The sequence below is a fragment of the Pristiophorus japonicus genome, chromosome 22, assembly GCF_044704955.1.
Source record: "Pristiophorus japonicus isolate sPriJap1 chromosome 22, sPriJap1.hap1, whole genome shotgun sequence".
Classification (NCBI taxonomy): Eukaryota; Metazoa; Chordata; class Chondrichthyes; family Pristiophoridae; genus Pristiophorus; species Pristiophorus japonicus.
In genome coordinates this window covers 29,734,903-29,748,671 of record NC_091998.1, presented here as the reverse complement: position 1 = coordinate 29,748,671, position 13,769 = coordinate 29,734,903, and the positions used below count along the sequence as shown (strand labels likewise).

The 13,769-nt window shown below is 50.9% G+C and overlaps 1 protein-coding gene across 1 annotated transcript in view; it reads left to right on the top strand.

Moving 5' to 3' along the window:
• Positions 1-2,603: 2,603 nt before the first annotated feature.
• LOC139234934 (S-adenosylmethionine synthase-like) overlaps positions 2,604-13,769 on the top strand; it is a 55,279-nt gene continuing 44,113 nt past the window's right edge. The window contains exon 1 of the mRNA XM_070865849.1: positions 2,604-2,807. Coding sequence (XP_070721950.1) covers positions 2,714-2,807 — 94 coding nt within the window. The 5' untranslated portion in view covers positions 2,604-2,713. The remainder of the gene's footprint in view (positions 2,808-13,769) is intronic.

Here is a 13,769-nt window from a genome sequence, read left to right as displayed (position 1 = left end):
GCTAAGGATAATAGGTCCGTCCTATCCACTCTATCTAAGCCCCTAATAATTTTATACACCTCAATCAGGTCTCCCCTCAGCCTCCTCTGTTCCAAAGAAAACAAATCCAGCATCTCCAATCTTTCCTCATAGATAACATTCTCCAGTCCCGGCAACATCCTTGTAAATCTCCTCTGTACCCTCTCTAGTGCAATCACATCTTTCCTGTAATGTGGTGACCAGAACTGCACACAGTACTCTAGCTGTGGCCTAACTAGTGTTTTATACAGTTCAAGCATGCTCTTGTATTCCAGGTCACGGCTAATAAAGGCAAGTATCCCATATGCCTCCTTAACCACCTTATCTACCTGGCCTGCTACCTTCAGGGATCTGTGGACATAGCAATAAGGAACGAGAAGCCTCCCTCGCCTTTGGGCCAATTGGAATGCCTCTACACAACCACAGCTGAGAGCTGTTTGCTCAGCACAGACCGAGTGTGGATTTACCTGGTCTGTACAGCTTAGTGTCACATTGAATACTTTCCAACTTTGCTGTGGGCATTTTGGAGAGCATTAATTGCAATAAGATTGCCTTAATGTGACTGAAAATTGTCTTGCCTCTTCATCAAACTCTTCCATATTTGTACATGTGCTCTGGGTTGGATACAGACCCCACACCACTCCCAAAGGAAGGAAAATCTTGAAAACAATATTGATACAAATACTCGCTATCAGGAATGTGTTGCCGGAGTATTTTCACCCACTCACAAGTGCACCTCAGAACATAAAAAGCTTTTAGCGCTTAGAAACCTGTGGGTTCATTCAACCTCAATTGAAAAACTGAAAGATATTTAATAGGAGAGGGGGCATGGGTGAAAGGTGAGAGGACAGAGTTCAGGGGGTCAGGGGACAGGACAGGATGCAGAGGTGAAAGGTGAGAGGACAGAGTTCAGGGAGTCAGGGGAGAGGACAGGGTGCAGTGGTGAAAGGTGAGAGGACAGGGTGTGGGGCAGGGGTGAAAGGTGAGAGGACAGTTCAGGGGGTCAGAGGACAGGACAGGATGCAGAGGTGAAAGGTGAGAGGAAAGAGTTCAGGGGGTCAGGGGAGAGGACAGGGTGCAGTGGTGAAAGGTGAGAGGACACGGTGTGGGGCAGGGGTGAGAGGTGAGAGGACAGGGTGTGGGGCAGGGGTGAAAGGTGAGAGGACGAGGTGCCGGGGGACAGGAGAGAGGATAGGGGTGAAAGGTGAGAGGACAGGGTTCAGGGGATCAGAGGAGAGGACAGGGTTCAGGTGTGAAAGGTGCGAGGACAGGGTGTGGGGCAAAGGTGATAGGTGAGCAGAACAGGGTCCAGGTGCATGGGGTGATAGGTAACATAAGAACATAAGAATTAGGAACAGGAGTAGGCCATCTAGCCCCTCAAGCCTGCTCCGCCATTCAACCAGATCATGGCTGATCTGGCCGTGGACTCAGCTCCACTTAAGAGGGTAAGGTTAAGGGACAGGGATGATGGGGAAGAAGATAGGGTTCAGGTTCACAATATTAGTGCTCCACTTACCCTTTCTTTTAAGTAAACATCTGTGGTTCCTTTTGGTAACTGCCACTGAACCGATAACCCATCAACTGTGTAAATAGTTACGATTTGTAACCTTTCAGCTTTAATTTTATCGCTGTTTGAAATATAAACGGGTTTTATTGATTTTCACCGAATTATACCTCGGCTTTTTGAGGCACAAATTCTCCCTTGTTATTTTCTCATTACTTTTGATGCTAAAAGTAATGCTGGAATAAACCCCCCAAAAACCACAGTTCTTAAATAGACAACCCTCACTCCGTCAGCCCTCAAATTCGCCGATCCAATTCTCAGTGCTGAAATCCGGAAATCTTCACAACATCGACAGAAGCAATACAGAGAGAAGTACAGAAAGACTAAAGAGCCCGTTATCAAACACACCAGCTTGTGTTATTAAAGACAGGACGGAGTTGTGGCTGTAACAGGGTGCGACAGGTGTACAGCTCTGAGAACAGTTGCAGGGAAGCTATGCTCAAAGTTTGGAGGAGAATGCGACTCGCGAGCTCATGTCATTAACCTCAAAAGTTTCTAAAAAAAACAAATAAAACCTTCTCTGGCATTCCTCTTGTCCGTTCGGGATTACAGATTGCCGAGCCTGTAACGAGCCACCACGTGGAAAGAAGTAGTGCAGTCCCAACACATTTTACACAATCACTATTTGTCCATTGCATCATCTTGCCAAGTCTGCGTCCAAAAAAAAGGCCCCCCCCCACCCCGGACCCTCCCCTTGGACCCTCCCCTCTGTGTCCATCAATCAGAGCCTGCTCCTGGGCAGGACTTTCCAAAGGCGAAATAGAGGAGGGGGGTCCGCCCTGAAATATCACCAACAATTAGCAATATTAAAGAAACATATGCAGCTGATTACGCAGACTTGGATAGGGCATAATCAGATAGACACTGATCGCTGTGTGCTGTTTCTGTCGGTTACAGTAATTGATTGCCCCGGTGTGAAACCGATCCATCCTCTGGACCCCCGGGACAGTATCTCCCTGCTCACTTGATGTTGGGAAACATTCTCTTTGCCTTATATAGAAGCTACAGGCGGCTATCCAGCTATAGCACTGGATCCAGGGGCTTCCTTTTCCCCACCTCCTGACCGAGGGAAGCAGCAACAGGAAATCCCGCTGAACTTGGAACACATACTGACGCTCTCCAACCCTAAATATGAGTCGGCCGGTGAATGGTAACCATGGTGACATCAGTCACGATGAAGGGACCTTCATGTTCACTTCCGAATCGGTGGGAGAGGGACATCCTGGTAAGAAAGAGCTGGTAAAAGTCACAGCACCGACAGCGGACAGCTGGTAACACAGGCAATTGCATCAGTGCTCTGAACATGGGGGGGGGGGGACATCTTATAAACCATGATTGATGGGGCGGGCGTGACGGGGAATATATGGCAGTCCAAAGTTCCCTTGCTGGAGGTGGGTGTATGTGATAGTGATTAAGAAGGAAAAAAAAAGTCTTGCATTTCTATGGCGCCTTTCGCGATCACCGGACATCCCAATGTCCAATGCACTTTACAGCCAATGAAGTACTTTTTGAAGTGTAGTCACTGTTGTAATGTGGGAAACACGGCAGCCAATTTGCACACAGCAAGCTCCCACAAAGAGCAACGTGATAATGACCAGATAATCTATTTCTTTTGTGATGTTGATTGAGGGATAAATATTGGCCAGGGCACCGGGGATAACTCCCCTGCTCTTCTTCGAAATAGTGTCATGGGATCTTTTACGTCCACCTGGGAGAACAGATGAGGCCTCGATTCAACATCTCATCCAAAAGACAGCACCTCCCACAGTGCAGCACTCCGAGTGTCACCCTAGAATTTGTGCTTAAGTCTCTGGAGTGGGACTTGAACCCACAACCTTCTGACACAGAGGTGAGCGCGCTGCCCACTGAGCCACAGGGGGTTGATGAGTTTGAGTGCACAGCGCATGGATGGTACATGCCAGTGATTGCATAGTATCATCGCCGAGAGCATGCAGAAATCAAGCACAGGCAGCGGAAAGAACGAGCGGAAATCCTGTCCCATCCACCCCTTCCCTCAATGACTATCTGCCCCACCTGTGACAGGGACTGTAATTCCCGTATTGGACTGTCCACCAAAGAACTCACTTTAAGAGTGGAAGCAAGTTGTCCTCGATTCCGAGGGACTGCCTATGATGATGATGAAATGAGTATCTCTATGGAGGGGCATCTGACATTGATATGTGAACAGTGTCTGTAGCAGGGAGGTAACGAAAGGAAAAATTGACATTTATATAGCGCCTTTCACACCATCAGTACATTCCAAAATACTTTGTGACCACTGAGCTGTTTGAGGTTAGTCAGTGGCGTTTTATAAGAAAACGTGGTGGGTAAATTGCTCCAAGTAAGGAGCCACAAACCACAGATCAGATGAAGCAGCAGTGAATCTACTTTGATGGTGTTGGTTGGGGATGAATGTTGGTCGGGATATCGGGAGATCACAGCTGCCTCTTGCTCACACAGTGCTGCCCTTTCCACCCACCCGAACCGTCAGATTGACATCTCACCTGCAAGGCAGCAATTCCAGCAGTGCAGCACTCGCTCAGTGCCACACTCGAGCTGGTCCGAGGCATTCCTGGAGGTTTGATCACGTGACATTCTGAGCACGTGACATCTAACCATGTGTCGGGTCTGGCATTCGAGCCTGCAGCTGTTGTGCCGAGCTTCCAAGAACCAGGAGGCCACCCGTGAGCAGGGGAAGAGGGGAACTCGAGATGCCCCTGATTGCAGAGACCCCCACGATTGCCGAGACCTCCCTGATTGCCAAGAACCCCCTGATTGCCGAGACCTCCCTGATTGCCGAGACCCCCCTGATTGCCAAGAACCCCCTGATTACTGAGACCCCCTGATTACCGAGACCCCCTGATTACCGAGACCCTCCTGATTACCGAGACCCCCTGATTATCGAGACCCCCCTGATTGCTGAGACCCCCCTGATTGCCGAGACCCCCCTGATTACCGAGACCCCCTGATTACCGAGACCCCCGATTACCGAGACCCCCCTGATTGCTGAGACCCCCCTGATTGCCGAGACCCCCCTGATTACCGAGACCCCCTGATTACCGAGACCCTCCTGATTACCGAGACCCCCTCGATTGCCGAGACCTCCTGATTGCTGAGACCCCCCTGATTGCCAAGACTCCCTGATTGCCAAGACTCCCTGATTGACGAGACCCCCTGATTACCAAGATGCCCTGATTGCCGAGACCCCCTAATTACCGAGACCCCCTAATTACCGAGACCCCCCCCTGATTGCCGGGTTGCTGCTGAGGGTCAGGAGCCAACGCAGCGACTGCCCCTCAGGAGCCAGACCTTCAGTCACTGGAGCTCTGGAAAGACTGGTGGCCTTGGACAATGAAGACATCGCGAGTGGTGCCCTGGGATTGGCAGTAGCCTGGATGCTGTAGTGCACATGATCACACGCATTGATTGGGTAGGCACCCTTGATATGAACATGATGCTCACGGGCCCGAGCACGTCATTTGGCATTCATTTCGTGCGGTGAAGTGCACCCCGTGCAAGTCTGTGTGATGGACACTCAGAGCGGGGAGCCAGCATGATGGGTCTTCACCCACTTGTCCTCCGTAACGTGCCCCCAAAATGGGCGCAGTGGGGCGCAAAGTCCCAATATTCGTGCAGGAGTGGAGTGGGTAACATGACAATATCCATACAGGTAGGGGTATGTGATTGTATATGTTTGGGGGTTATGCGACATTACCTATATGGAGGTATATGATTTGTATGGGGTTTACAGGACAATCTCTGCCTAGGGTAATGGGATACGGAAAAAATGGCTTCAAATTATATAGCACCTCTCATGACCTCAGTACGTCCTAAAGCACTTTACAACCAATGAAGTACTTTTGGAGTATAGTCACTGTTGTAATGTGGGAAATTCAGCAGCCGATATGCGCACAGCAAGCTCCCACAAATTGCAATGTGATTTTGACCAGATAATCTGTTTTAGTGATGTTGGTTGAGGGATAAATATTGGCCAGGACACTGGGGATAACTTCCCTGCTCTTCTTCAAATCGTGCCGTTATATCTTTTACATCCACCTGAGAGGGCAGACGGAGCCTCGGTTTAATGTTCCATTCAAAAGACAGCACCTCCGACGTGCACTGGGAGTGTCAGCTTGGATAGATAAGATGAGGATAAAGTACATTCAGCATTGATGCGATTGTACCAAGAGACGAGGAGTACACGGGCAAGCATGTAATGTTGGTCACATGCAAGACTGGGGTTACGCCCCTGTTAAAGTCTTACATACTTCATGATAGAAAGAATGTAAACGCAACAGAAATGATTCAGTGGGGTTTACTGGAGACAAAGGACTACAATTAAGACAAAAATTGAAACTTTTTGTTGAAGATTTGACTTGGTATGAACTGGTTTGATTCAGTCACTGTAAGTAAGGGGTTAAGAACAGGGTTCAGTCCCAGAAGAATGCTCCCCTCATTTTTGATAGACGCTGAAATATTTAGGTGGCCTACCTGGAGGGAAAGTGACTTAAATTCACCATCATTGCACCCATTTAACGGACGTTTAATAATCAGCTTAGTGCAGAGGCCTGTGCGGGTCTGCACGGGGTCGTGGGGTCACTGCTCAATTGGCCCGCGTCTATTTTTAATCGTCCTGAAACGGGCATTGGCCTCATGTTGATGCGGACATCAGCTCCTGCACCTTTTTCAGACCCAGACTACTAAATTCTTTCACACTAGCCAAGATGTGTGAGTTCCGACTCGTGTTTCCAGGTCTTGAACTGCCCAACTAGTGGTCCTTAAAGGGACCGATGGAGGCCGCACAAAATAAGGCCACAAAACCTCACAAATGTTGTCTTGTGTGGAGTCAGAAGGAGCAAGAATGTTCCTCCTAACTCCACAAAATAACTGTGGGCGCTGCCAGCCCATACTCCCCCAAACTCCCGATCGCACCCGCCCCCCCTCCATCCCTCTCACTCCCGATCGCCTCCTCCCTCCCGTCACTCTCACTCCCGATCACCTCCTCTCTCCCGTCACTCTCACTCCCTATCGCCTCCTCTCTCCCGTCACTCTCACTCCCGATCACCTCCTCTCTCCCGTCACTCTCACTCCCAATCGCCTCCTCCCTCCCATCACTCTCACTCCCAATCGCCTCCTCCCTCCCATCACTCTCACTCCCAATCGCCTCCTCCTCCTTCCCCCTCCCTCTCACTCCCGATCACCTCCTCCCCCTCCCCCCTCCCTCTCACTCCCGATCACCTCCTCTCCCCCCCCATCCCTCTCACTCCCGACCGCCTCCTCCCCCCACCCCACCCCCAATCCCCGTCACTCTCATTCCTGATCACCTCCTCCTTCCCATCACTCTCACTCCCGATCGCCTCCTCTCCCCCCCCCGGTCCCTCTCACTCCCGATCGCCTCCTCTCCACCCCCCGTCCCTCTCACTCCCGATCGCCTCCTCTCCACCCCCCGTCCCTCTCACTCCCGATCGCCTCCTCCCCCCAGCCCCCGGTCCCTCTCACTCCCGATCGCCTCCTCTCCCCCCCCCCGTCCCTCTCACTCCCGATCGCCTCCTCTCTGCCCCCCCATCCCGCCCCGTCCCTCTCACTCCCGATCGCCTCCTCTCCCCCCCCCCAGTCCCTCTCACTCCTGATCGCCTCCTCCCCCTCCCCCCCCGCATCCTGATCCCCCCCTCCCCCGTCCCTCTCACTCCCAATCGCCTCCTACCCCACAGCCCCCACCCCCCCCAGACCCTCTCACTCCTGGACATGGTTAGGCACGGACTGGCGAGTTGCGTCAGGCGCCTGATTGCCACCCGCAGTGTGCCTGCATTATGACGATGCTGCCCGATGACGATTATAGTTCGCTCCTCAGGCCCTCTCCATCTGGGACGCCATCACTGTGTCTGGTTTGCGCACTAACAAATTTAGGCCTTGAGGTGTTTTAGGAAGGAACCAAGACATTCAATTCAAATACAAACATCGTATGTGATATATTCAAGTTTATCTTTGTTGGGCTGCTTGTCTTGAACCTAGCAGACATTTAGTTAATTGTGCTTGGTGCCAGTCCAAAGATACTAATCAGCCTACCTTTTTCAAATCAGTGCATCTACCTGGTGCTTTTGAAATGTAAACATATACGTTGTCTTATTGCTACTGTTCATTTCTTTAATTATTGCTTCGTTAATTTTGTTTGGTCGTCTAACTACCTCCCCTTGACATTCAGCGGCATTACCATCGCCAAATCACCCACCGTCAACATCCTGGGGTCACCTTGACCAGAAACTTAACTTGGCCAGCCACATAAATACTGTGACTACAAAAGCAGGTCAGAGGCTGGGTATTCTGTGGCGAGTGACTCACCTCCTGACTCCCCAAAGCCTTTCCACCATCTACAAGGCACAAGTCAGGAGTGTGAAGGAATACTCTCCACTTGCCTGGATGAGTGCAGCTCCAACAACACTCAAGAAGCTTGACAGCTTCCAGGACAAAGCAGTCCGCTTGATTGGCAGCCCATCCACCACCTTCAACATTCACTCCCTCCACCACCGGCGCACCGTGGCTGCAGTGTGCACCATCTACAAGATGCACTGCAGCAACTCGCCAAGGCTTCTTCGGCAGCACCTCCCAAACCCGCGACCTCTACCACCTAGAAGGACAAGGGGCAGCAAGCGCATGAGAACACCACCACCTTCACGTTCCCCTCCAAGTTACACACCATCCTGACCTGGAAATATATCGGCCGTTCCTTCATCGTCGCTGGGTCAAAATCCTGGAACTCCCTCCCTAACAGCACTGTGGAAGTACCTTCACCACACGGACTGCAGCGGTTCAAGAAGGCGGCTCACCACCACCTTCTCAAGGGGCAATTAGGGAAGGGCAATAACTCATGGCTCTCCCCGCCAGCCGTCTCAGATGGATGTAAAAAGTCCCCCTGCAATATCTCAAAAAGGGATGGATAGTTCTGGTGCACTGGACAATATTTATCACTGAGAACAGATTATCTGGTCGTTATCACATTGCTGTTTGTGGGACCTTGCTGTGTGCAAATTGGTTGCTGCATTTCCCACATTACGTGACCGAATACAGGTTTTCAAGATGATGAGGGGTTTTGACAGAGCAGCGAGAGAAGGCCTGTTCCCTCTGACAGTAGATCAATAACCCGAGGTCAGAGATTGTAAATCCTTGGCAATAGATCGAGAAGGGAGATTAGGAGAAATGTTTTCACTCAGAGAGTTGTGGGGATCTGGAACGTTAGGCCTGAAAAGGTGGTGGAGCTGACTCCATCAGATAAATTTGAAAGGGTGTTAGCTGGGTACTGGGGGATGAGCAACTTACAGGGTTACCGACAAGAAGCGGGGAGGTGGGACTGAGCATGGCTGCTCTTTCACAGAGCCAGCACAGGCACGACGGGTCGAATGGCTTCCTTCTGTGTGGTGGGTTTCTATGATTTGATGATTCCAACAGTGACTGAACTTCAAAAGCACCTAACTGGCTGCAAAGCATTTTGGGATATCCTGAGGTTGTGAAAGGCGCCATATAAATTCCCTCAAAGCCTCGTTGATAAAGTGCAACATCCCCACTGACACCTGGGAGTCCCTGACCAAAGACCACCCGAAGTGGAGGAAAAGCATCTGGGAGGGCGCTGAGCACCTCGAGTCTCATCGCCGAGAGCATGCAGAAACCAAGCGCAGGCAGCGGAAGGAGCGTGCGGCAAACCGGACTCCCCGCCCACCCTTCCCTCAATGGCTATCTGTCCCACCTGTGTCAGGGACTGTATTGAACTGTTCAGCCACCTATAGACTCATTTTTAGAGTGGAAGCAAGTCTTCCTCGCTTCCGAGGGACTGCCTACGATGCTGATAAATGCAAGCTCTATTTTCTTTCAGCGATGGCGGCCAATCGAAAGCCTCCCATCAGCACCTGCTCTGAGATCATGTGAGCAGGTGCTGTGCAGAGGGGGTGGGGCACCCTCGGGTGTGGGAGGGGAGACCGAAGGGTGAGTGGGAGGGGAAACGTGTCTGAACAGCCAATAGAGATCATTGGTGTTGGCCTGGCAACAGGCTCGGGCTGCAGGTACATTAAGTAAAGGGACTAGGAACATTGGAGCGTGGAACAGGAGGAGGCTATTCAGCCCCTCGAGTTTGTTCCGCCATTCAAATTAGATTGTGGCTGATCTGTATCTTAACTCCATTCATCCACCTTGGTTCAGTAACCCTTAATACCCTCACCGAACAAAACTCTATCAATCTCAGTTTGGAAATGTTCAACTGACCCCCAATCTCAACATCTTTTTGGGGAGAGAGTTCCAGATTTCCGCTGCCCTTTCTGAGAAGAATTGCCCTCCTGACACCACCCTTAATGGACTGGCTCTTATTTTAAGGTTATGTCCACTTGTTCTGGACGCTCCCACCAGAGGAAATAGTTTAACAACATAGAACACATGCACATAAGATATAGGAGCAGAAGTCGGCCATTTGGCCCCTCGAGCCTGCTCCGCCATTCAATAAGATCATGGCTGATCTGATCATGGACTCAGCTCCACTTCCCTGCCCGCTCCCCATAACCCCTTATTCCCTTATCACTCAAAAATTTGTCAATCTCCACCTTAAATATATTCAATGACCCAGCCTCCACAGCTCTCTGGGGCAGAGAATTCCACAGATTTACAACCCTCTGAGAGAAGAAATTCCTCCTCATCTCAGTTTTAAATGGGCGGCCCCTTGTTCTGAGACCATGCCCCCTAGTTTTAGTATCCCCTATGAGTGGAAATATCCTCTCTGCATCCACCTTGTCGAGCCCCTTCATTATCATTTGTTTTGATAAGATCACCTCTCATTCTTCTGAACTCCAATGAGTAGAGGCCCAACCTACTCAACCTATCTTCATAAATCAACCCCCTCATCCCCGGAATCAACCTAGTGAACCTTCTCTGAACTGCCTCCAATGCAAGTATATCCTTCCTTAAATACGGAGACCAAAACTGTACGCAGTACTCCAGGTGTGGCCTCACCGATACCCTGTACAGTTGGAGCAGGACTTCTCTGCTTTTATACTCTATCCCCTTTAATCATCCTGAACACCTCAATTAGATCACCCCTTAATCTTCTTTACTCGAGGGAATATAATCCCAGTCTGTACAACCTGTCTCCATAATTTAACCCTTTGAGTCCCGGTATCAGTCTGGGGAATCTGCGCTGCTCCCCCTGCCGTGGCCGATATATCCTTCCTGGAGTGTGGGGCCCAGGACCGTTACTCCAGAAGTGAGGAACTTGCCCAAATAATCCCTGCAGAAAGCTGAGTGAGGAAGGAGGTGCTCGTGAGGCAAGCATGAAGGTGGGGAAAGGTGGGAGGGGCGGAGGCGGGGGCTTCTGCTGGTGAGGCCCTCGCCGGCCCACCCCCTCCTGCCCTGGGCTGTGCAGACGGCCCCGCTCCGGGAATTGGGGGAACGGGGTCTATGTCGCACGGAATGCCCGCATGATGCACATCCCATGAATGTCGGCCCACCCCCACCCCCAGTCTTAAAGAACGGTCTCTCAGGGGAGAAACACTGCGGGAGGGGCTTCTATTGGTGTTTGCCGAGCTGTACCCCAAGAGTCAAAGCCTTCAGAGGAAAAGGGGGAACAAATTTAAGACAGAAATAGACAGTTTCTTAAACGATAAGGGGTTATGGGGAGCGGGCAGGAAAGTGGAGCTGAGTCCGTGATCAGATCAGCCATGATCGTATTAAATGGTGGAGCAGGCTCGAGGGGCCGTATGGCCTACTCCTGTTCCTATCTCTGATGTACTTATGTAAATTTGGTGGGTGGAGGGGAGGGCGGGGAATTCATAACTGACCACATTTTCTGGGGCATAAAGGTAATTGGATTACTTCAGATGAGGGTGGGAGTGAATTGAACAACTTTCTCCTGTTAACTGCTTCAGCTTCTGGCAAGTTAAGCTCCCTCCCGACCGGCAGCAAGAACTGACACTGACACACCGGTGGGGGGGGAGTGGGATTGCCGGACCACTCGCTCCCAGTCCTCCAGTAATCCGCACGTCGGGAATGTGTAATACACAGCCGAGAGGGAGTCCTGTGGAACAGGGGACTCTGGATCCAACCTGGAGTGAAAAGAAAGAAAGAAAGACTTGCATTTATATAGCGCCTTTCACGACCATCAGACGTCACGAAGCGCTTTGCAGCCAATGAAGTACTTTTGGAGTGTAGTCACTGTTGTAATGTGGGAAACGCAGCAGCCAATTTGTGCACAGCAAGCTCCCACAAACAGCAATGTGATAACGACCAGATAATCTGTTTTTGTTTTGTTGATTGAGGGATAAATATTGGCCGGGACACCGGGGATAACTCCCCTGTTCTAGTGCCATGGGATCTTTTACATCCACCTGAGAGGACAGACGGGGCCTCAGTTTAATGCAACATCTGAAAGACGGCACCTCCGACAGTGCAGTGCTCCCTCAGCACTGCACTGGGAGTGTCAGCCTAGATTAATGTGCTCAAGTCTCTGGAGTGGGATTTGAACTCACAACCTTCAGACCCAGAGGCAAGAGTGCTGCCCACTGAGCCACGGCTGACACTAAGTTTAATGTTACTCGCTCCTTTCTCTCTGACCCTGCACCCCGGGCTGCCTCTTTCTGTTTTAGAATGTCTCGCTTTCTGTCATGTGGAATTGCGAAACACGATCTGTTTGCGATCTGGGAATGTCGCTCTCTATTAATAGGGGCGCTGTGCTGTTCTAACCATCAGCAACTTTCTTTACCGTTTCAAAAGTCTGGCAACTTTCTATCCATTGATATGACAATTGATAGCCGTCCAACCAGTGCTACTTGGCATTGGCTCGTGGGGCAGGGCCTGTGTTTGAAGGACATGCAGGGACCCACGTTGGGGGAGAGCTGGTCCCTGGGCTGGGTACAGAGTTCGGTGTAACCTGCAATCCTGAATCCTTATTCCCCCGCCCCTCCTCACGCCACTGGCTTTAAGCTGGGGTAGGGGCCTGTGGGCATCAGTCGCCCTCCTGTACTGCAACCAGACCCCAGACAGTGCCCGTCCGCCCACCCGTTATTCACCCATCATAACCACACCCACTCCTGCCAACATCCACACAGGGCTGTTTAGCGATTAGCAGCTGGAGCTCTGGCAGATATTTTTCTTCCACCGACATACTCCAGGGGCACAACAGTGTAGAAGGAGGTCTTAGAAAGAAAAAAAAAGAAATATTTGCATTTATATAGCGCCTTTCACGACCACCGGACGTCTCAAAGCACTTTACAGCCAATGAAGTACTTTTGGAGTGTAGTCACTGTTGTAATGTGGGAAACGCGGCAGCCAATTTGTGCACAGCAAGATCCCGTAAATAGCACTGTGATAATGACCTGATCATTTATTTTATTAGTGATGTTGGGCGAGGGATAAATATATCCCAGGACACCAGGGAGAACTCTCCAGCTCTTCTTCGAATAGTGCCTTCATGTCTTTGACGTCCACCCGAAAGGGCAGAGAGGGCCTTGGATTGATGTCTCATCCGAAAGACATCACCTCTGACAGTGCAGCACTCCCTCAGCACTGCACTGGACTGTCAGCCTAGATTTTTGTGCTCAAGTCTCTGGAGTGGGACTTGAACTCATAACCTTCTAACTCAGAGGTGAGGGTGTTACTCACTGAGCCACGGAAACCAGGCCTGGCCTGACTCCTGCTCTCACTTCTGTGCCCTGCTGGTGCAGTCGCGATGTCAGGGGTGACTGATGCCAGTCTCTCTCCTGCTGTGTGAATTTTGCTGCTGCCACGAGTGATTGATTAGATTCAGAACTGTAGGGCTGCCCGAGTGTCTCTCCTCCGGCAGTGTGGTGGTTCGTCCGTAACTGTTTGTCTGTGGTTCTGCCAGCCCTGGGCGTGTATCAGTCTTCTTGGGTGTCAGCTATGGCTCAGTGGGTAGCACGCTTGCCTCTAAGTCAGAAGGTTGTGGGTTCAAGTCCCACTCCAGGGACTTGAGCACAAAAATCTAGGCTGACACTCCAGTGCAATACTGAGGGAGCGCTGCACTGTCGGAGGTGCCGTCTTTCGGATGAGACGTTAAACCGAGGCCCCTTCTGCTCCCTCAGGTGAACATAAAAGATCCCATGGTACTATTTTGAAGAAGAGCAGAGGAGATATCCCCGGTGTCCTGGGGCCAATATTTATCCCTCAATCGACATAACAAAAACAGATTATCTGGTTA